Genomic DNA, 25,586 nt, shown 5'->3' on the forward strand with positions numbered 1-25,586 from the left:
GTCTGTAGGACCAAATAGTCTCTGGGGTAGTATAATCCACAGACAAGGAAAACAAAGTTAAACTCAGGATATAATTTAATAAAAATGATCAAGGAAAAGAGAAAATATTACTAAACATGAACTGTCTAGATTCTTAATGCTCTCCAATTACAAAAGTGGAAAACTATTAGACTGACCTTCCAATTTATTTTAAGGCCACTCAAGATCAAAAAAATAAAATAAAATAAAATAAAAATACATATGCTAAGCATATAGTAATGTTGTGATCTTTAGAGAAAGAGGGTAAGAAAGATGTCAACTAGGTTTCTTTTAAAAATTCAATAAAAAAATGTTCTAAGGGAAGTTCCTTAAAAACATATTTAGTTCCTATATCATGAGACATTACAGTTGGCTGTTATAACTAAGTTTATGTAATATATGTCTTCAAAAATGTTGCATATCAATTACTTTTTTGTAAAACTGCATAACATTTTCTTGCTGGGTAATATTTTAAGCAGATAAAATTCATTTGTAAATTAATCTTCAATAGCTCATTGGTCACATGTGGCTATCTAAATTTAAAACAAATAAAATTAAATATAATAAAAAATTCAGTTCCTAAGTTACAGTAGCCACATTTCAGATGCTTAAAAGCCCACATCTGGCTAGTGGCTACTATGGGAGACAATACAGAAATAGAACATTTTCAACACTACAGATAATTCTGTGGGATAGCAATGAATAGATCATTTCCCCCAAAAAACTTGCAAATATGCATGTAACACAGAGATTAGGGCAAGCCTAAACCTAGGGGTGCCATATTTAACCCTTTCTTTGAATACAAAGAACCACACATTTATTTTTCTCAGATTATACTTGATCCAATTTGTATTTTCCCATGGGAGGTGTTAACTAAATATTTTTAAATTTGCTAACTTATGTTTCTGAGCTTTGAATTTTCCTGATCCTATCATCCCACTCTAAGACTTGAATGACAATCTTTAAAGACAACTTCCAGGAAAAGACTTCTAAGAGCTTTAAAGATTCCATGGCCCTGATTTCACAAAGATTTTAAAAACCTACTTATAAAAAGCCTACAGTAAAAGGTAAGGTGTTTACCCCTTTCAGACTCCATGTGAAAAAGGTAGAAGCAATCTGAATTTCTAATTCTATTCAGATAAAATACATGGATTATAACTACTCCTTTAAAATATTTGTCTTCATGCTAGAATATACATAATTATATTTAAAGCAATATCCATTAAAATTGATGAAGATGAAAAAGCTAACTATGTAATTTCTTTAACATTTTATTTCGTATACTCATAGTTGAGAATATTAAAAAGTTTATTTACAAGAAAAATTCCTTTTTAAGATTAAAGAGATTTTATTAATTAGTCTTTTCTATAAATATGTATGAAAAGTAGAGTGTAAAAGAAAACTGCAATAAAGCTATATAATCTCATTGCAAGGAAATGTATGAATTAAGACTTAGCTTAGAAACATAAAAATGGATCATACAGTAGGTCGAAAAAGTGGATTTTGCAGTGCATGTTATTTTGAAAAGAAACATATTCAAACTGGGTGACCAAAAGACACATCCAACATGCAAAGGCAGAGGCAGACTCCCTGCTGAGTAGGAAGCCTGATGTGGGGCTCAATCCTAGGACAAGAGCCAAAGGCAGATGCTTAACCAACTGAGCCACTCAAGTGCCCTGAAAAATGCTTTTTGTAAGTAAATATATCCTATACTGCTCAATGATTAAAAAATAATTTTTGTAGCTATAACAGTTCATTTAAAAAAATAACAGTTCATTTTCTTCTAAAATATTTGAAAGACATGAATATATATAAAAATAAGAACCACCTTTAATCCTGCTACCCAGAAACAATCATTAATATTTTGGTATTTTTCTTGTCAGTTCTTTCTCTATGCACACACACATATACACACATATGTAACTGTAAAACAATTTTAAATATAAGGAAAAAATATATAAAGAGTATAAATAATATAACGTCCATTTCAAAATGTATAACTACTAAAGTTAACTTGCCTTTTTCTTTAAGATTACGAAAAAGCTTTGATGATCCTTTCCAAACTGGTGGTGTTTCTGAGAGCATTTGATTTAATTCCTATAACATAAGGTATTATAACATTGATTAATAGGTAAACTACTTGCTTATAAAACAGATAAAAACATTTTAATGCCTTATACAAAAAAATTCTCCACTTAAAAGACCTGAGATATGGTTATATTTACTCTATTCTATATGTGTGGTTCGTTTAACCACAAAACCCAGTATTTGCCCATAGTCCAAACATAAATTATAAAGAAGCAATATTGAATTCAATTAGAGCTACCAAAAATTTCAGATAAATTTAGCAACTGGAGGAATACATATAAAATAATAAAATTAAGATAAAACAGTAAGTTTAAGTTCAGAAACCAGTTAGAAAAGGATAGTTTCATGAAAGTGTTAAGTAATGTTCTATTTCCTTATCAAGGTCAGAAATGATGACCTAGCTTCACATGCTGTCTCTTTTCTGTAGCCCTCTTGGGTTTAGGGAGTTTTGTAGAGGAAGTAAATGAACAGAAGATCAAATTGAGAAAGAATAAAGAATATTTTGGTGGTGACTCAAAGAATGCTGACATCAGATGAAGTACAAGTGCAAGGGTATTGAGTGATTGTGATCACTATTTCCTTTTTTTTTTTTTCTATTTTAACTTAAATATTCAATTAAGAATATAGACTTCAATTGCTTAGTCAGTCTTTTTTGTTTTAAATCAAATTACCACAGCAGTTTGGGAAACTATTTTGGAAAAATTAAACATTTGAATCATTGCTCAGATACGAAAGGAATTTTGAATTTATTGTGCACACTAAGTACAAAATAATTATCTGAAAATTATATTTTGGCTAATTGTGAAGAAAAATTCATAAGGATTTGATGAGATAAATTGAAATAAGTTGAAATAAGAAAGGTAATTTGCTAAGTAACCACTGAAAAACACCAGAAACCATTTCTATTTCCAGAACTGATTCTTATTACTCAATGTGAGGTTCCCCAATAACCCAGGCATAACCTGAGAACTTGTTAGAAAAGCAGAATTTCAGTTCCTATCTCAGATCTACTGAACCAGAATATGTATTTTTAACAAGAACTCTGGGGGATTTTTTTTTTTTTTTTTGCACATTCCAGTTTGAGAGGCACTTTAGACAAACCCTTCCTGATGTGGTTGTATCTAAAAATGTTCTGTGACATTATAAACCATTTTTTTTCTTTCCCTTTTTTCTTTATTACAAAGCTGTCTGACAGGCAAATAAGGAAATCCTGTAATGCCAAAAGCAGGAGAGGTATTTTTAGGGAGTTTATGGATTCCCTGAAGCCCATCTGTGAACTGTGCTTTCATTTCCTTCATAATGCTATCTATCTCTGCACTCCAAGTAACAGATGCTATCAATCAGTAGTGTCTGATTAGAGTAGCAATAGTACAGAGGTAAGAATTCAGGTATGAATAATGATGAGAAACTAGATTATTTACTGCTTAAACAATAATAAACTCAAATATTTTTGTTAGAGATTAAAAAGAACATTCTGCATATATTTTATATACTTTAACATATACCATATCTATTATATAAATCTTAACTCCTTTCTCCACTTTAACTATTTCTATGTATTCAACTTCATCTCTTCTATCTTGAACTCAACTAGAGTTTACAACCAAAAGAATCATAGCTACCCTATGACTTAGTGCCCTCTATGTGTTTAACAATGGGCTAATACAATCTCTCATTTAGTTTTATTTTTTATTTATTTTTTAAAATTTATTTATGATAGTCACACAGAGAGAGAGAGAGAGAGAGAGAGAGAGAGAGAGAGAGGGGCAGAGACATAGGCAGAGGGAGAAGCAGGCTCCATGCACCGGGAGCCCGACGTGGGATTCGATCCCGGGTCTCCAGGATCGCGCCCTGGGCCAAAGGCAGGCGCCAAACCGCTGCGCCACCCAGGGATCCCTCTCATTTAGTTTTAAAAAACAATCCTCATTATGCATATTTTATTGAGATTTAAAGAGGATAAGAACTCACCCAGGGTCACACAACTACTAAACGATTCGCCAGATCCTTACTGACTAAGCAGTTTATTTTAGTAATAATTTGGCTTCTTCTGGTCTGGATTATCTAATTAACACACACTGATCTTTGTCTTCTGTTTGCTTTAAGAAGTTTTAAAATGTATTAAAATCTGTATTTCCACTCAGACTGGGAATTTCTTTCCCCATTCCCAGCCTGTCATATGTCTCTTACATGTGGTGGTGGTGTAATAATAAATAATTTGGCCTTTGCCCCTGGTTCCTGGAAGACTCTATATCCCTGAATCACACTTAGGTTATGGGATGCCCCAGGACAGGTTACCGATCGCCAGAAAGAACAACCATGGGATTAGAGGATTGGGGCTCTGAACTCTCCCCACCTCTGGGGAGGGGTAGGGAAAGAGACTGGAGATTGAGTTCAATTATATCTATATAATGAAACCCTCAATAACAACTCAATACCCAAGCTCAGTGGAGACTTCAAGTTGGTAAGTATACTGACATGCCAGGAAGGGTGACACACCTCTCCATGGGGAGAGGGCATGGAAGGTCTGTGTTTGGAATCTTCCTATACCTGTCCTCAGTCTCTTTATGTGGCTAGTCCTGTTTGTGTCCCTTAAAATAATTATAAATTGTTAATTATAAATATAAACGTGCCTGAATTTTTAACCAGTCTAGCAAAGTACTGAATTTAAAGGGGAATTATGGGAGCCTCTTGGATTTGTAGCCAGTTGGTCAGAAGCATGGGTGGCCTGAGGACCCTTGAACTTGTAGCTGGCATCTGAAATAAGGGCAGTGTTGTTATGGACTGTGCCCGTACATCTGAGGAGTCTGACACTAACTCTGGGTGGTTAGCATCAAAGTTAAATTGTAGTATTGCAAGTTGGTGCTAAATAAATATTTGCTGGGTCAAACTCATTTTCCTAGAATTATAGTTGCCTTGTAAAAGATTTATATAATTGTCTTAAATAAATACAATTTTGTCTTATATAGTTAATATATATACATTATAGGAAAATTAGCAAGTACTGAAAATAAAAGCTAATTATAATCCAGGTATGAACCATAATTGAAAGTTTTACTTAAATCCTTTTAGTCTAATTCTTCCTCTAGGCATAATTACATAGCATTTTTGTTGTTGCTGCAAATATTATTTTCTACATATTGTTTTATAACATACTCTTCACACTTAATACTTCATGGGCATATTTTCCTGCCAAATATTCATTTCATTTTAATGGCTACACAGCCATTAAAATATTAGCAGTTCTGAAATGTAACTCTTTATACTTTTGAAAATTATTATGGAACCCAAGGAGATACTGTTTATCTGGGTTATATCTATGAGTGTTTAATGCATGTGGAAGTAGATATGATAATTTTTTAAGATCTATTTATTTTAAAGAGAGAGAGAGAAAGAGAAAGTGAGCAAGACTGAACATGGGGATGGGCAGAGGGAGAGGGCAAGAATCCTTAAGCAGACACTCCGTGAGCGGGATGTCCTATGTGAGGCTTGATCCCAGGACCCTAAATCAGTCCTGAGTTGAAATTAAGAGCTGGCTGCTCAAACAACTGAGCCACCCAGGCACCCTGAAATGAAAAATCTTTAAAACGTAGAAGTGTATAAACGTATATTCTATTAGGTGTCAGAGTGATGGTATCATCACTCAACACGTAGTGCCTAGACAACTACACGGTACACTTGTGAGAGAATGAAAGTAATAAAACAAGTATCTTCTCGGTGTTATTATAAAAATATTTTTTACTTCATGGACTCCTGAAAAGGTGTTTGCACTTTAAGAAGAGCCAGTCTATATTATTCTGCAACTTGCTGTGTTACTCAATCTTCAATCTTCTAGGTTCATTCATGTTGATTCCTATAGCTCAAATGTATTTATTCACTGTGATTTTGTATTCCTGTAATTTGTCTTTGATATGCCTATTTCACAATTCTTTTATTCATTTCTCCACTGACTGACATTTATGTTCTTTTTTTTATTCTGGCTATTACTTGATGCTGTAGAAAATGTGTACAGTACTACTGGTATATTTCTCTAGTATACTTCTCTAGAAGTAGACTTTTTGATATACACTTTCAAATTTATTAGATATTGCTAAATTTCTCTGAAAAGTGAATATGCAAATTTACACCCTCACCTGGTTCTTCTTCTTCCTTGCTAATTATTGGTACTGTTAGATTTCTGGAAGCTGATAATCTGATGGGTGTGAAATAGTATATTATTGGCTTAGTTTGTATATCCCTAATCACTAGTAAGGTTGAGATTCCTTTTTTTTTTTTTTTTTTTTAGATTCTTTATATATACTTACCAGCCATTCTACATTTACATTTTTTTTTCATATTGAGCTGATCATCCTTTTTTATCAATTTACAGGAATTTTATACGAGTACAGTACATTTAATGTTTTCTGTTAATATAGTGCAAGCATATTCTCCCATTTGTCACATCTCTTTTAATATTGCTGGCACTCTTTTTATGCCAAAGTTTTTGATATTTACTTTAGTAAAATTTTCCAAGACTTCCTTTGAGTTTTGCTATATGTGTCTTATCTAATGAAACCTCTTGCATCCTTTATTTTACTTCTAACATTTCAGAATTTTTGCTTGTCAAAGTAAGAACTTAATCCATCTGAAATTTACTTTTGTATATGGTGGTCAGTTTGATATTTAATTTTATTTAGCCCCATGTTAGAAAGACTACTGTTCCAATACCTAAAGGTCAATCTTTCCTCCAGTGATTTATAGATCTTCCCATACATGCCTGGGTCTGTTTCTGGATTCTATATTCTATTATTTTCATCTAATTAAAAAATTCTTGCAATAATATAATGCTATTTTAATTATAACTCTATTATTAATCTTAATATGAGACAGGCCCAATGGTTCCCATCCTAATGTTCATCTGTTTGCTTCCCTTCCATCCTTTTCAGAATTGTTCTGAAAATTCTGGGCCCTTACAGTTCCAAATGAATCATCAGTGAACATGATATATTTCTGTATACTTATATTATTTTAAAAATATAATAATATCTTGCACATCTTCTGTTAGGTATACTAAGGTCTAAGAGTTTTTGTTGCGATTGTGGGAAGTGTCATACTTGATAGCACAGTTTCTAACTGCTGTTGTTGATGCAGAAACACCAGCAGTGACCTTACTAAGTTTAGTAAAACTAAATTTGAATAAATTTGAAATCTATGCATTTTTATATTTTTCTCTCATAGTTATTGTCCCAATCCTTAGAACCTCTTTCTTTTATCTTGTCATACTACACATTAGAGCCTGAGTTAAGTCTACCTCAAGTTTACATTTGCATAATTCTCAGTACCCCTGAGCATGACTATATTTAGAGACAGGGCCTTTACAAAGGTTAATTAAGTTTATTAAATGGGGTTATTATGGTGGGTCCCAATCTAATATGACTGATGTCCTTATAAGAAGACATCAAGACAGAGACATGCACAGAATAATGACGTGTGAAGATGACACGGGGAAGAAATGGCCATCCACAAGCTGAGAGAGGCCTCAGAAGAAACCCATCCTGCCAGTAACTTGATCTTGAACTTCCAGTCTCCATATCTGTGAGAAAATAAGTTTCTGTGGTTTAAGCCACCTAAACTTTGGTATTTGTTATAGCAGCCCTAGCAATTTACTATACTACTTTAGCCTAGATTTATAGTAAAACAGTGAGTAATAGCTGTGATAGCAGACATATTTGTATTCTTTCTAATTTTAAAGAGGATTTCTAAAGTTTCACCTGAAAACATCACATTTGACACTTGATGATCAGATGAGCACTGGGTGTTACACTATATGTTGGCAAATTGAATTTAAATTAAAAAATTTTTTAAAAAATCCCCAAACAGAAACATCTTCGGCTATAGAATATAGGCTTTTGGAAGAATTTTTTTTTTTTTTTAAGATTTTATTTATTTATTCATGAGAGAAACAGAGAAGGCAGAGACATAGGCAGAGGGAGAAGCAAGCTCCCTGCAGGGAGCCTGATGTGGGACTTCATCCTGGAACTCCACGATCACGCCCCAAGCCAGAGGCAGAGGCTCAACCACTGAGCCACCCAGGGGTCCCAGGAAGATTCTCTTTAACTGGTTAAGGAAGTACTGTAGAATGCCATACTATTTTTTTTTATGATATACTAATGTTTATCTTTTTTATATTGAAGGTTATCATACATTTTAAAAGTGCAAAAGGAATACACACACACACACACATATATATATAATTTAAAGTCAGAAATAACTGTTAATAAATAGAAAATACCAGAACTTTGGAAGCCTCTTTGCACTTCTCACTGATATATCCTTCCATCTCCCCAGAGGCAAATATTGTCTTGAATTTAATATTCATTGTTCCTTAGTTTTCCCACCTATGAATGCATCCTTAAATGGTTTCTTTTTCCTAGCTTTAGACTTTATATAATGGAACTATAATTTATGTTTTTGTGAATTTGCTTGTTATTATGTTTCCCAGATTCATCTAGCTTAAGCACCAGTATAATTCATTTGTTTTTACTTGGTATAGTATTCACTGTATGAATATATAAAAACGTATTTACCTTATTGATATTATAGTATAGTCTTTCTGGCCAATTATGAATAACCTAATAACATTCCCGTGAACCTCTCATGCATGTACAAGTTTCTCTAGGTATATAGACTAGTGTAAAATTACTGGATCATAGGGCATATTCAAGTTAAACTTTACTAGGTATATGTATATGCACTGTTGCAAAAGTGAGATCCAAGAGAACTGCTAGGTACAGGGTATGTCTATCTTTAATTTTAGTAGATAATGCTAAACTATTTTCCAAAATGGTTATGCATATATATAATGTGCATGCATACGTACACCAAGAGCTTTAACCTACCTGTTTGGTAAGTGACTTCCATGTTTTCACAACTGTAATAAACAAATATAAAAGAATTAGATAATAAATACTTTATGTAATGTATATCTAAATTCAGTAACCATCTATCCAAGCTTATATATCTTGAAGACAAAGTATTTTTTAACTTTGAGATGTGGATCTAAGGTATGGTTTTATTAATCATTATCTTACTTTGGGGATTTCTGGATTTATAAAGTTAACTTACTCCATGTTAATCATCCTTTGGGCTTAAAAACACAAATACTGATATTTATTAAATATTCATACTAGAATATAAAATATCAACATAGAAAAATTATATTTTAATTATAATGTTACCCATGACCTCTACGATCTTAGTATCTCTGGTTATAATTCAAATCCAGGTCTCTCTAGGGTGGAGGGGAAGGGTGGGGGCAATGAGAAAATGAGATGAAAAAGAGAGCAGGTAATGGCAATAGGGAGCTAGCTCCTCATCCTGTTTTCCATTCTTTCCCTGTATTTAAGAATAATTTCTGGAACAAGAGTGTTATCACTGGATAAATTACCTGAGATCACTTTCTTTTTGTGATTCTTCCTCACGCCCTTAAAGATCTCAAACACTATAAATCTTATAATACTGGAATAAGTGCATAATCAACACTGCTGTATCCTTTACTCAGATTTGAAAACTCTGAATATCTGATGTCTGCCCAAGAAATTATCTCCAGGTTATATGTGATTAAGTCCTATAACACAGCTGCATTAGGAACTGGTAAATATTATTTCAGCTACATTACAATAATGACAACCAATAATTTTTCTATATAGTAATGTGGCTATTTCTTTATAATTAATGATAGTTATAGTAAACAGTATATCAAAGTCAAGACTAGAACAAAGGCAGTTTTTGCCATTTAACATTCTTAGTTTTTAAGCAATATAAGTCACTTTTAAGATTGAAAGGATAGAAGTCCATTCTAAAACTCAGCAAACTGATTTTTTTTTTTTTTTTTTTTTTAGCAAACTGATTTTTATGGAGATCGATTTGTTCTCTATGTAGCAACAACATCCTTTCTTTACCTAAGATAGTTTGTACAAATGTGTAATCAAGTGATTAAAATCACAGGTTCATAAAGAAGAATTCAGCAATTAGCCTTAATTCCAATACATTTATTTAATAGAGACATTCCACCTTTCCATAATGAACAGAAGATTGTAAGTAATATTTATTACCCTCCTTATTTGAAATGTTGCAGTATGATCAGAAGAAAAATAAATGGCACAAAAGTACATGCACGTGCTCTTAGGCAATGTTCAGAAGCAATTTATCAGAAGAGGAAGTTAGACACACTCTTGAGTTTTGTAGGGTTTATGAGATTTCCAGGGTAAATTATTCACAAAAGACATATTCATTCTGCCGGATATGTCACTATGTTCAGTATTATTAGCTTTTTTTTATAAAGACTAAAGAGCCATTAAGATTGTTCTTCAAAGGATTTTCTGATTTTCTAAATTCCTTATTTAATATGAAGTTACTACATATATAAATATAACTCTGGTGAAGAGGGACTTCAATGCTATAGGATGTATTTTATTTTTTCAGTTATAAGTTGATATTTATTATATTTTTAATACTTTCATGTACATCTGAAAATTTTTAACAATATATTTTTAAAACTAAAAATAATACTTGTAGCTATATGCAAGTAATCAATTACTTATTTTAGTTCTAGAAGGGAAACTTGTCTTTTGGGTTCTATTTAAGTAGGTAAAATAAGAAATTTACTAGATTTCAAACACAAACCTATAATCAATCAACATATGCATATCTCGATTAACATTTATTTGAAATATATTAAGCGAATGTTTACACAGTATACCACTTTTTTCCTGTTAAAGACTTTTTAAAAAATGATGATTATGAATTCAAATGATGATGATGGTGACAATGACAAGGACAGCTACTTACATTTATTAAGTGCTTACTGTGTGTCTGGTATGATACTAAATACAACCAATATCACTCAATCCTCAAAAGTTTCATGAAGTTGCTATTATTTTTATTTTTTATAAATGAGGGAACAAAAGATTAAATAACAAAGTTCTCAAAGCTAGTAAATGAATGCTAAGGTTTAAATATGTCTGTCTAATTTCAATATGCCACGTTGATAAACATATATGATTTAATTATTCAGTCTATGAAACACATTTTCTCTTCTGAGGTAAATACTTCTTTTTATAATCCTACACTTCAAAAAAAGTTTTTACAAATATCTTGATATTATAAAAAAAAAAAAAAAAAATTTAAAAAAAAAAAAAAAAAAAAGGGATCCCTGGGTGGCGCAGCGGTTTGGCGCCTGCCTTTGGCCCAGGGCGCGATCCTGGAGACCCGGGATCGAATCCCACGTCGGGCTCCCGGTGCATGGAGCCTGCTTCTCCCTCTGCCTGTGTCTCTGCCTCTCTCTCTCTCTCTCTCTGTGACTATCGTAAATAAAAAAAAAAAAAAAAAAAAAAAATTTAAAAAAAAAAACAAATATCTTGATATTTAGTGATCGTTCTTAACTATGTTTTAAGTTTCAGTTTGATTGTTAAATGCCCTGTGCAGATTTTTTATAATGGAATGTTTTCCTACAAATGATGGTTCTATAATATCTTGAAAAGAATCACCATAAAATCTATTTCCAAAAAATAAAAAGCCACCAGCAGGCTTCCAGTGAGTATATTATGATGAAGAAAAAATTAAGAAAATAATGAATTAAAAAATTTTCAAACTATGAAATTCTAAATTAAGCATTACTTATTGAATGACTTCTCAAATATAAGTTTGACAAATTATAGCATTTGATGCAAAAATATCATTTGATATTCTAAAAAATACATAGTTATATCAAATCTGTGCTAACTTAATAATAAATATAAAAGGTCCACATTGTATGAAATCAATTAAACGTATGGAATGCATATCTGTTTTTGTATAAGAGTCTTTTCTACATAGTCTCTATACTTATGAAGCTTAAAATATTTAAAGAGGATAAAAAGTATCAAATAACCAATTCTAAGGCTAAATATGGTTATTTGGCACATGGTACGTACTCAATAAATATTTCTAGAAGGGAAGGAGAAAAGGGAAGGTAAAGGAGCAGAGATATAATCCTTACCATATCCCTCAGATTCTTCCAAAAGAGTCCTACTTCATGTGTAGCCTTTTTTTTTTTTTTTTTTTTTTTTTTTTGTGTAGCCTTTTCTATTACTACTATCTTACATACTCCCAAAGTGGACTACTTTGAATATACCATTTACTCTCCTGATCCCATGTGTTTGTTCACGTAGTTCCCTTTCCATCAGTTACTAACTTCAGAGTCTTCTGACAAAATATAGCATGATAAAGTTTCTCCTTCAACTACTATATTTCATTTCCTTTCTATTTTATAGCCAAACATCTTGAAAGAGTCCTTTATACTCACTGTCCTCATTTTTTCATCTTCTGCTATTGCAATCTGGTCTTTGCTCTAATGGCTACACTGAAACATCATTTTAAAAATCATCAATAGCCTTCAAATTACTAAATCTAGTAGACATTTTTCTGTTCTCATCTAACTTGACATCTTATTTGACCATTCTGTTCATTTTTCTTGGCTTCTATGACTCTGTACTCCTGATTTTATTCCCATGTTTCCAGATACTCCTATTTTTCCTTTTGAGGCTCATCTTTCAAGCCTTTGCACCTTCATCATTTAAAGTCTAGGAATTCCTCAAGGATTGGTTCTTGGTCAGCTATATTCTCATACTATACTGCCTTATAGGCAGTATTATCCATACTTACTGTATTAATTACCAACCACATAGATGAATCCTAAATATACACTCTACCCAACCCTCTCCCCTCATCTCCAATGGAAATAATCTAAAATGTCAAAAATTAATTGATTAAAAATTAATTTGCAAAGTAGCCAATTTGCCAAATTATTTAGATTTTTTTTAACTTTTAGACATTTGTTTTCATCTCACATAGTTACTTTTTTGGTTACTGCTAAGAATGCTTAAGAACTTATCATGGCACCTTGATACTTTTTCTTCTGGTGAAATGCTCTACTTTCAACTTCCCATTAGCCTACTTAACTCTTATACGCAATTCATATTTCATGTGGATATTTATTTTCCCAGGGAAGATTTCCCTGAGCTACCTAACTTACCTCTCAAAAATATGCTCTCACAGCTTCAAGTTTCTTTCATGGCATCACAGATGTAATTTACTATTTATTTGTATACTTCATTGATCAGCATGGGTTTTATCCACTAGACTGTAAGCATCATGAGGGTGGAGAGTCTATTTTTGTTTGTTTGCTTCCCTCACCACTTTATTTCCAGTGCCTAGTGCAACACCTAGCATTTGACAGGTGTCTTTGATTACATGTCATAATTTGCTATGAGAAGAAATGGGAAGTGTGCATAAAGTACTCTGCTGCATTCCAAAGTACTATGGCTGTCTTGAGGAAAAAGTACTGTGATTCTTTGAGTTGTGAAGTGAACCCTTTTTCATGAAACACAATTTTTACTTGAAAGAACTGACAAATTATGATTATCTGGACTTGGGTATTTGGCAAGCATTTTTTTAAAAATGAACAAAGCTATTGCTTCAAGAAAACAACTGACAATATTTGTTGCCAGTGATAACATTTGAGCTTTCAAGTAAAAATTAGAATTTGGGAGACCTTGTATACACCACCATGAGTTTGATAGCTTTCCAATAAGACTTTCATGGTAATATTATGACAATATCACTGAATTATTTTTTTAAATAAATCGCCTAAAAATATGTCAATATTTGGAAGATCTGCATAACTAAATCAACCAGTATCTTCCATTTGATGTTACAAGATTATATAAGGGTAAAAGATCCATTCCAAGTGCAGTGGGGGCCAATGGATTTTATCATAACAGATGACAAAGTTTCAAATTCCACATTACAACTAAACTTTAAGGAACTACCACTAGCCTTTGAAGTATCAAAGAAGAATATCTACAATAATCTGAAAGGGCTATTAAAGTACTCTTCCTTTTCCTTACTTCTTTACCTGTGAGGCAGATTTGCTTAATATACTTCATGAAAAACAACACACTGCAACTACTGAATAAAAAAAGCAGATGAGAATACAGCCATCTTTTATTAATCAGACGCTGAAGAAATTTGCAAGACTGTACATAATGACAAAGAGTCTGAGAACCACTGCTCTAACACATGGAAAGATGAGTAATAGTCTATATTTGCACTGTAGGGGCCATGACAAATACAGAAAAGATACAGGTAGAATTCTTGCCCCAGGTCTAGCTTCAAAGCCAGTCCTCTGAATTACTCTGTTCATGCTGGATATAAGAATTGAATAAGCTGAATATGAACCTATTATAAAGAATATCAAGAGTGACGTGGTTTTTAAGTTTGATGAACTAAGAAAGAGTAAATAAATGTAAGTTTGTGAAAAGAGATCAGTAAGAGTTTATAAGAAATATTAATTTAGTAAGGTTATATAGCATAATGTCTTTTGAAATACCACATTACTTGGTTAGTTGTTCTAAAAACTTACCCTGCTCCACACTTTAACAAACTGGAAATAAGAAAAAAATCTTATAAAATCATTAAGAGAATTAAAAAATATATACTTACATTTGGGCTCATCTGTTGTAACAGCCAAAATAAAATCATATGGAGTCATGAATAACTGCCCTTCACATTCTATAGAAGCAAACAAACGAAATCTCCTTTCCCGAGATGTAGCATAGAGGTCTAAGTCTTCAATGTCTGATCTGTTGATAGCAACCTAAAGTTAAGCAAGCAAATAAATATGGACTGTGTGAAATAACATCTCCTTCAGAAGCTAAATGCTTTTAATTATGCTAAAAGTGAATTAATAAGAGTAAATGACAAAGTGTGAAAATTATGTCTTCTGGAGAATTTAATCATTTTATAAATAAGTTACCCATATGAATAAAATGAATTCATGTTTAAAAGATCTTACAATAAATATCATTAAGGGCCTGAAAATTCTAAACTGGCACTTGAAGGACCTGTGATTTATTTCTGAAGTTTCAGTTTCAGAAAACATCAAATTTCTGAGCTAACAGTTTCTTTAGAAGGAACATTAACTCTTGCTGAATGTTTACTATGTGCTTTCTATATAGCCTTACTGATCTAATTAGAAATCTACTCATAGTCTATGGATTTTCTGAAAGAAGAATTCTGATATGCTATTCAGGGCTACCTACCATTAAAAAAACCACTTAGTGGCAGTGCTTATGTTACAACTGAAGTTGCTAACTCTAGATCCCTAAAGTAGAGTTGCCACCAATGGTTGTTCTGAATTCTACCTAAGGTGAAGATTAACAGAATTAGAAGGAATATTTATATATGGGGGTGGCGGGGGGGGGGGGGGGGGGGGGGGGGGGGGATAGAGGAAGGAAGTGTCTTTTGTTTTCCTTAATTTCAAGACCTTTCTTTGTGGATAATTTTTCATTGCTATTTATTTTCTCTCTGAACTTACAGCAAATTTGTTAATAGGATTTTTTTTTTTTTGCTGATTACAAAAGTGATGCATAGTAATTGTATATAATTTAGAAAACAAAATTTTTAAAGTTTATAGATACAATTTTTTTCTTTTTTGGCAAAAGTGGAATTACACTGCACTGTTCAGTAATCTGATATTTTTCAGTTATTAATATATCAGGGCTATTTTCTCATTAAATACTCTAGTAGATCATTTTTTTAGTAGCTGTATATTTCATATCAAGTGTTCACACCATAGCACAATTTATGAATTGCTCATGGCTAAATATTTACTTAGGTGATTCACAGTATTCTACTATTGTAAAACAATGTTAAAATGACCAGCATAGAATATATTTACATATATGTACAGAGTTCCTTGAGATAAATTCCAAGGAGTGGATTTGATTGGTCAAACAAAACCTTTTCATATATATTTTCACTCTGCCTCTAGGGAATTAATAGCAATTTACATTACTATCAATAATGAAAAAATTATATTTTATACATTTCATAAAAATTATTTTATAGTAGAAAAATTATTATTTAGGATGGCAAGCTTATTCTTTTTATTGTCTCTTCCATGTCCATGATGTCATAATGCAGATTATGTATAAACTATTAAAATTATTTAAATATCAATATCTTGAGAAGCTGTCTCAAAATAATCCATAAGAACTTTCAATAAGGAGATTACATCTTGCATTTCTAAGTTACACTTTATTAAATGAAGAGCCAGGCAAATGACTAATATTTTTCTCACTATTCTGAAGATTAAGACTTTTAAAAAGTAGTCAAATAAAATACAAGTACTCAAATAAAAACGAAAAAAAGGGATCACTCCCTACTTTTTAATGGCATATATAAGAGACAGAATATATATGTCGGTGCCTTTAAGAAAAAATACAATCTATACGGAGGGACAAAATACTAGTTGGAGAGACAAAGGGTGCAAACATGGAAGAAAACAATGAGTCAAGTTAGAACAAATCAAAATAAAGCATTATAGGAGTTGAGGTTAATAGGAAGGTTTCATAGGGCACCAGGGTGGCCCACTTGGTTAAGTGTCTGCCTTCAGTTCAGGTCATGATCCCAAGGTCCTGAGACTGGGACCCTGAGTTCGGGGGGATGGTCCCTGATCAGTTAGTAACCTGCTAACCTGCTTCTCTCTCTCCTTCGGTTGCTCCCCAACTTGTGCTCTTTCTCTCTCTCTCAAATAAATAAATAAAATCTTAAAAAAAAAAAAAAGGTTTCAAAAGAAAAAAATAGGAGTTTTAACATTAGGAAGAGATATGAACATCCTAGGTTTACATAGCATATTTGAAAAGATGGTAATAATCTTCCCAGAGCAGAAGATTTACATTCATGGAAAAGGGTAAGTAAACTGATAACGATTTCTGAATGCCAGACAAAGCACTGGAATTTAATCAGATAGAAAACATGGCTTTAGGAGATTCTTACGTAGAGCAATGACACAAAGAAAATGATGCTTTAGAAAGATAAAACAGCTCCATACCAGAGGCAACTTAGTTCAGTAGTATGTTAATAACAATTACTCAGGTAATCCATAAGTATTGGGAAATTGTTTTGGCTCTGTCATGATGAGAAGTGAAACACTGAACAACTTAATGTCAATAATGGGCAATAATTTCCCTGAAGAGTCTAACATCTTAGGTCCCTTTCTATACATATATCCCATGGGGTTCTTCTTCCTCCTAGGATAGGGAGATCAATCTTGTCTGTGACCACAGTTTACTTTCTTGCTTATTTCCTGCTAGGCCATTTCCTTGGACCTAATTGGTGCCAATCAACCAAGACTCATTTCCAGGGAACTTCGGGAAGGATCACTCTACTCTGTGTGGAGCTCTCATGGTTTCTACACCACTATCTGAAGCCATGCCTTAGTCTAACATCCTGAACCACCACAATTTTTGCATCTAACATCTTTATTTGTCATGATCTAATTATGGACTTGATCTGTGATTTCTGCCCCTGCCTGCTGCGCCATTACTGCTCATGATGTATTTGTGTTTTCTCATCAAACTTTTCTTTCTAAGTGTCTGTCATTGGTCCCAGCAGGTCAAACCTGCTTGACCACTGCAGCTGGGAATTTGATCCACCTTCCATGAGCTAATGCTGACAACTCTTCCTTCTCCTTAACTTCTACTAACAATCAATCCACAAAACCTGTTACTCTCCCTCTCATTTCTCACATCTGCCACAGTCATCACTTTTGTGTAGGCACCCAGTACTTCCCTAAAATTTTACAGTAATGGTCTGTGATTTTTGCCTCTAATTCATCCTACACTGAGAGAAAACAGGCAGAACTACAGAACAGTGTGAAATCTTTTAACCACCTGAGTAAATGTATCAGAAAAAAATCTGACCAAGTGGAGTTTAAGGTTTTCATTAAAACTCTACGGTATGAAAGAAATTCAAGATTTCAAGTAATATTACAAATCACAATATTATAATATTATTACAAAGCTGTAATGATCAAGACAGTATGGTACTGGCACAAAAACAGACACTAGATCAATGCAACAGAACAGAAAATCCGGAAATGGACCCACAACTATATGATCAACTAATCTTCAACAAACCAGGAAAGAATACCCAATGGCAAAAGGACAGTTTCTTCAACAAATCGTGTTGGGAAAACTGGGCAATAGATGCAACAGAAATAGATGCAATAGAAATAGAAAACATGCAAGAGAATGAAACTGGACCACTTTCTTATACCATATACAAAATTAATTCAAAAATGGATGGAAGACCTAAATGTGACACAGGAAAACATCAAAATACTAGAAGTGAACACAAGCAGTAACTTCTTTGACATCAGCCTTAGCAACTTCCTACTAGGTACCTGGAGGCAAGGGAAACAAAAGCAAAAGTGAATTACTGGGACTTCAAAACAAAAACCTTCTGTGAAGGAATCAACCAACGGAACTAAAACACAATCTCAGAATGGAAGAACATGTTTGCAAATGACATACCTGACAAATACCTCTCAAATAAATAAATAAAATCTTAAAAAAAAAAAAAAGGTTTCAAAAGAAAAAAATAGGAGTTTTAACATTAGGAAGAGATATGAACATCCTAGGTTTACATAGCATATTTAAACATATTAAAGGATTAGTATCCAAAATCTATAAAGAACTTATCAAATTCAACAGCCAAAAACCAAATCATCCAATTGAGAAATGGGCAGAGGAAATGAATAGACATCTTTCTGAAGAATACACACAGATGCCTAACAGACACATGAAAAGATGCTCAACATCACTCATCATCAGGAAAATACAAATCAAAACTACAATGAAATATCACTTTAAATATGTCAGAAAGGCTAAAATTAACAACACAGGAAACAACAAATGTTGGCAAGGATGTGGAGAAAGGGGAACCCATGTATGCTGTTGATGGGAATGCAAACTGGTGCAGCCACTCTGGAAAACAGTATAAAGGTTCCCCAAAAAGTTAAAGATAGAACTACCCTATGATCTGGCAATTGCACTACTGGGTATTTATTCAAAGGATATAAACGTACTAATTCAAAGGGATGTAAACACTCCGATACTTAACAGCATTATCAAAAATAGTGAAATTATGGAAAGAGCCCAAATGTCCACTGACTGATTATTGGATAAAGGAGTTGTGGTATGTGTGTCTATGTGTATCTGTGTTTGTGTGTGCATGTCTATACACACATGTAAAATGTAAATTAATCAGCCATCAAAAAGAAATGAAATCTTGCCATCTACAAAAATACGGATGGAACGAGAATGTATTGCTAAGTGAAATAAGTCAAAGACAAATACAAATATGATTTCACTTATATGTGGAATTTAAGAAACAAAACAGGGCAGCCTGGGTGGCTCAGCGGTTTAGTGTCTGCCTTGGGCCCAGGGCGTGATCCTGGGGTCCCAGGATCAAGTCCCACATCAGGCTCCCTGCATGGAGCCTGCTTCTCCCTCTGCCTGTGTCTCTGCCCCTCTCCCTTTCTCTGTCTGTCTCTCTCTCTCTCTCATGAATAAATAAAATCTTAAAAAAAAAAGAAAAGAAACAAAACAGACGGGGGGCGGGGGCGGGGAGAGAGAGGCAAACCGTAAAACAGATTCTTAACTATAGAGAACAGCTGGAGGAGAGGTGAGGAAGGATGGGTTAAATGAGTAATGGGGATTAAGGAGGGCACTTGGGATGAGCAGTCGGTGTTATATGCAAGTGATGAATCACTAAATACTACTCCTGAAACTAATATTGCATTTTATATTAAGTCACTACAATTTAAATAAAAGCTTGAAACAGTAACAAAACTCCACTTAATGAACCCTACCCCTTTTTATCTTAGCAATAGTATCCATCATTTTTGATAATTGCATTAGGTGATGCCTACAGGTCTACAGATTTAGCAACACCTTAAAAAGAAGGGCTGGGAGGGAGTTTGAGAATGGTTTGTGGCCCAGACAAAAAAGAGTATCCTAAACGGGAAGAATCTGATTTATGTATAAAATAGAAAACCAGAGCCTAGTGCTTAAAAGGGTTTCCTTCTACTGCAGATTTGTTGCTTCTTTCACTGCCTCTTCTCAATTTAGTGTGATAAATCATGTAGTGCAATAATATACATTGGCACTGCTCAAGTGCAACATAAACTGGTAAAAAGTAAAAACCAATTTTCCCACGTTAACCCAGTATCCTGTCCCGATCCTAGACTATTATCACTGAGTAGGAGGAATGGGTTCATGTGGGTGGAGAATGGGATGAAGTAAAGAGCAGAACAAGAAATCAGTACTTTGGTTGGCTTTATATTTTCTATTCTCTCCCACTGACTTATTTATCTCTTCCTACTCAGATGCCATACTGTTTTAATTACTAATAGCTTGTGGTTATGTTTTGATATTTGGTAAGGCAAAATTTCATCTTATTATCAATCTTTTAAAAATATTCATGGTGATTCATACTCAATTTTCTCTTCTAAGTGAACTTTGAAATTAATGCATCAAATTCTATTTAAATAAAACTACTACCATTTTGTTGGGGATGACATTCAATTTTGGTGTAAAAGACTTGATATTTTTTCCCCATCTGGGAACATGGATATCTATTTATTCAGGTCTTCAACTATGTCTTTCAGTAAAATTTTGCAGTTTTCTTCATATAAGTTTTAAATATTTTTGGTACATTTTATACTTTCTATGTAATTATGAATTGTGAATGGAACCTTTTATTCCTATTACATTTTCAACTGATTATTTCTGATGAATGGGAAAGCTACTGACTTTGATATATTTGCTTTGTATCTAATTATCTTTTTAATTCATTCATTTTAATAATTTTTCCTTTGATTTTCTATTAGTTATAAATTCTTTCACAATAGTGACATTTGTAGCTTTTCCTTTTTAGTATTTATGCTTTCATTGCCTTAATTATGAGAGGTCTATGTCTCTAAATATGTTGAATAGGTATCATTTTTATCTTTTTCCATGTTTTGAAGAGAATGGTTCTAATGGATTGCCATTAAATGCAATATCTGCTGTTGGTTTTGATCATTATCTTATACCTTAAATCAGGAATGGGTATCTGTTTTCCTTTGTTCAGTGCAAATAAATGTGTTTAGAGTTAGACTGGTCCTCAGATACCTTAGAGATCATCTGGTCCTCTTGTTTCTTTACCTTTTTTACCAAAATAGAAGCATAAATATGAGTCCCCAAACAAAAATTTTAAATGTGTTGGGCAAGTACAAGCATAGTAGAAATCCTCAAACAAAAATTCAAAAGGTATTGAAAAAAACTCTATTATTTATATTAGCTCTTTAACAATTTTTAGTTTCCAAGATGAATATTTAAAATCAATTAATCAGCTAATGTAAATTCATTCATTCATCCAACAGATACTTGGTGTGTGCCTACTTACAAATGAATTAATTATAAAATAATCAATTGGAAGCTTACTTAATCTAAAACTGTGTTAGAGACAAATGTGAGTAAGCTTGGTTTAATCATGGTCTACCTATATATGCCCACTTACAAACCTTCCAACTGTCCATGTGCTTCTTTCTCTGTAGTTTATAAACAGACTATTTTCTTAATGAATGATCTAACAGCACAGAGGAAGATTTAGGTTTTGTTTTGTTTTGTTTTACTGTGCTATAGTTCTAACCACATTAAACTTTACAGTGTTTAGGAGGTTGATAAGGAGCAGTGGTCCATTAAGTTCAACTAAGGATACTGATTTGATTCACTAGAAGCTCTAGTAAAGGGACAGCTTCAGCCTAGTAAATTCCCAAAATATTAGAAGGAACTCTCAGACCTTTAAAGGATTCAGCTTTACTTTTGAACTTTCCAAAGTTTAAAAAATCTAAACCTTCTGAAGTTCTAACATCACTATTATGAACATTGAAAAACAAGAACCAATAAATAAAGGTGAAAAATGATATTCAAACCAGTTTACTAATCCTCTTGGCAGTCTTGCTTGCTTACAAATGACAATGATCTTGTATCATGTTAATGTTCTGAGCATTTTAAAATACAGCCATTTCCCTGTAGCACACTGGTGTGAACCTATGGGTATAATCCTTATATTACAAGGAACAGGTGAAATATACCAGTATTCACTAGCTGATCTACTTTAATACCTTTCTGCTTACCTACAACCAATATATTTTTCTAAAGTTAATTTCTAAAGCTTAAAATTAACCTAAACATTTTCCATTAATATGTATTGTTTCAGCAAATACTACCTTTTGCATCACAAATTCCCAACATAGAAAAACTTATCAATAAGTATAATATACTTAAGATGAATGGAAAAACTGACCTGTAAGCCAAAAAACCTGAATTATATACTGTTAGTTGTTAAAGCATTATTAAACTGAAAACCTCCATTATCAATCCTATTAATATTACATACTTAAAAAGTAAACCTTTCAAAAGTAGTTATACAATATAACTAGTCCATTTGTGGACAGCTGGGAAAATACTGACAGGAGTTAATATAAGTCATGGTCATTTAAGAAAAATTCTTAATTTCCATAGGTTGACAGTCAAACTTAAAAACATCTATTTGGGAAATTGAGGAAGTGACAGCCTTTAAATTGTTATGAAATATTAAAGAGAAAACCCTCAAGTTTAGAGTAGTTACAAAGGGAAATAGCCTCTGTAAGAAGCTGGAGGAAACTAGAAGCATAGATGGAACTGAAGACTGGTTAAGCTTCTAAGAAATAATTTCTCCAAAGTAGACACAACACAAAGTTTCCACAATCCATCTTTCCTGGAGATGCTTCTTTTAAATGACTTATTATAAGGTGAAATCTTTTCTTTCTATATACTCCTGCTTTTGGAAGTTATTTGTTGTTATCAGCAGACCCACTGGAAAGGCTCATGAAACCAAGCTAACACTGACCAACATCTAGTCCTAACTTGTTCATAGAAACAAGAATGAGTCTAGTTTCACTCTGCCTGAGATGAGCTCTGGGAACTATAATAGTCTATGAGCTATAGTCAGTTCCAGGAATATTTTAATTTTTATTTATTTATTTATTTATTTATTTATTTATTTATTTATGATAGTCACAGAGAGAGAGAGAGAGAGAGAGAGAGAGAGAGGTAGAGACACAGGCAGAGGGAGAAGCAGGCTCCAAGCACTGGGAGCCCGATGTGGGATTCGATCCCGGGTCTCCAGGATCGTGCCCTGGGCCAAAGGCAGGTGCCAAACCGCTGCGCCACCCAGGGATCCCCAGGAATATTTTAGATCAACTCAACCCTTCATTTTTCTGGAAGTGAGAAACTTTTGCAGCTATTTCCAACAAGATGAATCTTTGCTCCATATCAAATAGTCTAGTGATTCTTCCACTGAGACTCTCAGAAAGAATAACTTCTGCAGCCATGCCCTCTCTACTGTATAAGATATTGCTCCAAATCAATCCTAATTAATCACATCCTTGTAATAACATACCTGAAACTTTAACAGTGAGAGTGTTGAGAGTTCCCTGAGAGTCAACACTGTACTTTAAATAAATCCTAGTTATTTTCTTTATACATCTCTATGATGTCACTTGTACTCCTTTCCCTCATTCTTATTGGGTTGCAATTATCTGTTTACATATCTGTCTCTGCCATTTAACCAGGAATTCCTTGAAAGGAGTAGTTGTTATGTTTATAAGAACTTAACCAGTGATTAACAAAATGCCTGGCTCATCTAAGGGGCTTGGTAAATGATTATTGTGTGAACAAATAAATGCCTGTAGATGAAAACAAAATTAGCTACTAATAAAGAGCCAAAGGGCTACTGAGTCTGGGTCAGGCAGGAGACGAGGACAAACAAAAGAGAAACTTCTGATTCCAAACTAGGAATTCAGAGTAAGATAATAAAAGATAATCTAAAGTTTTAGTGAGAAATATATGGCATAATTTATGGTATCATTTTTAAAAGTTGTTCAAACACATCTTTAAAACTAACGTTAGTAAATGCTTAAGTTTAGCTATTGCAATAAGAAGGCATATGAGATTGGGATACCTGGGTGGTTCAGTGGTTGAGGGTCTGCCTTTGGCTCAGGTCATGATCCTGGGGTCCTGGGAATGAGTCACACATCTGGCTCCCCACAGAGAAACTGCTTCTCCCTTTGCCTATGTCTCTGCCTCTCTCTGTGTCTCTCACGAATAAATTTTAAAAAAAGAAGGCATATGAGATGTATTTTTTATTTTATTGTTTTAATATAGTAAAAATTCTAGTTAAATGAATCTCTTCTTAGGTAGGGATGCAGACAAAAGTAATTTGTGGAACACTCAATTCTCAGGCACCCCTCCCAAGTGACTGCAATATATAAAAATTACATATGTATATTTTTTTCATATTTAGATTTTAAAAGGGTTCTATGTACTTAAAATTTTAAAGTTCAATTGACCCTTGAAAAACATAGGTTTGAACTGCACATGCCCACTTACACATTTTTTTCAATAAATACAGTACAGTTCTGCAAATGTACATTCTCTTATGATTTTCTTAACATTTTCTTTCCTCTAGCTTACTTTATTGCAAGAATACAAAATACATATAACACACAAAATATGTGTCAGTCCACTGCTTATGTTATTAGTAAGGCTTTCCAATCAAGTAGGCTATTACTAGTTAAGTTTTTGGAGGAGTCAAAAGTTACACAGGGATTTTTCAATTGGAGGGGTGGTGGTGCCCCTAACCTCTGCATTATTCAAGGATCAATTATAATTATGATGTTACTAGCTACATATTACTTCACTTAGCTTCCTTCGGTTACATATTATCAATTCTTTTCTACAATAAAGAATAATTTTTCCTTCTATTATAATATTGCTTCAAAAAGGGTAATGAAATTCACAAATTCTTCTAACTTTTGATTATAGGAATAAGAACAAATGGATAGTGCATTTGGTGAGAATTTTATCAGTATATGGATTAGGGAGGGCCAGAAGAAGGAGAATACACCTTTTCAAATTTGAATGAATAGTGGTAGTTATAACATAGACTTGGGGAAAGTCATTTCTAAAACAAACCACATCTGTAGGATTGGAAGCCTCAAGGGAAGTAACACTTCCAAATATCTTCAGGAAATACTAAACTGCTGTGATTCACTTAGGTTGACAAGTCGACACATTTTATCTTCCACCTTCTGTATCTGTTTCTAAAGTCTTAGACACAACCACTATTGACCTCAAGTTTAATGTTTGCATTTGCACTCTCCCTAGCTGTTTTTCCAAATTTAGCAAAATGCTTCTGTATCTCTGACCTTTTCACAAAACATTGCCCTGAGATTAAGAAAACACTGGGTCTGGCCCACCATCCTCAAATGTTGAGAGATGTCCAGTGTAAACAGATGGTTTGTGCTCCACCTCCACAGACCTACGCACATTAGCTATGGGAGGCTGAACAGTAATTACTGTCCTGAAGCTTAATTTATAAAATCTGAATTGAACCACCTACAGGGAAAAATATAACAGTCTTCAAATTTTTGTTCTACAATTCTAAAATTGAGTTATTCCTCAACTAAATTTGGTGACAGATTGCTATACTCAAAATATTAAAGGAAAAAAAAATCTAAAACCTCTAAA

The 25,586-nt window shown here is 33.1% G+C and overlaps 1 protein-coding gene across 2 annotated transcripts in view; it reads right to left on the minus strand.

Moving 5' to 3' along the window:
- MICU3 (mitochondrial calcium uptake family member 3) overlaps positions 1–25,586 on the minus strand; it is a 102,717-nt gene that overhangs the window by 41,938 nt on the left and 35,193 nt on the right. For both annotated transcript variants that reach the window (XM_041752497.1, XM_041752496.1), the window contains exons 2-4: positions 14,626–14,779; positions 8,982–9,013; positions 2,037–2,115 (exon numbers count right to left, since the gene is read on the minus strand). In XM_041752497.1, coding sequence (XP_041608431.1) covers positions 2,037–2,115; positions 8,982–9,013; positions 14,626–14,779 — 265 coding nt within the window. The remainder of the gene's footprint in view (positions 1–2,036; positions 2,116–8,981; positions 9,014–14,625; positions 14,780–25,586) is intronic.

Source organism: Vulpes lagopus, chromosome 4 (genome assembly GCF_018345385.1).
Source record: "Vulpes lagopus strain Blue_001 chromosome 4, ASM1834538v1, whole genome shotgun sequence".
Lineage (NCBI taxonomy): Eukaryota > Metazoa > Chordata > Mammalia > Carnivora > Canidae > Vulpes > Vulpes lagopus.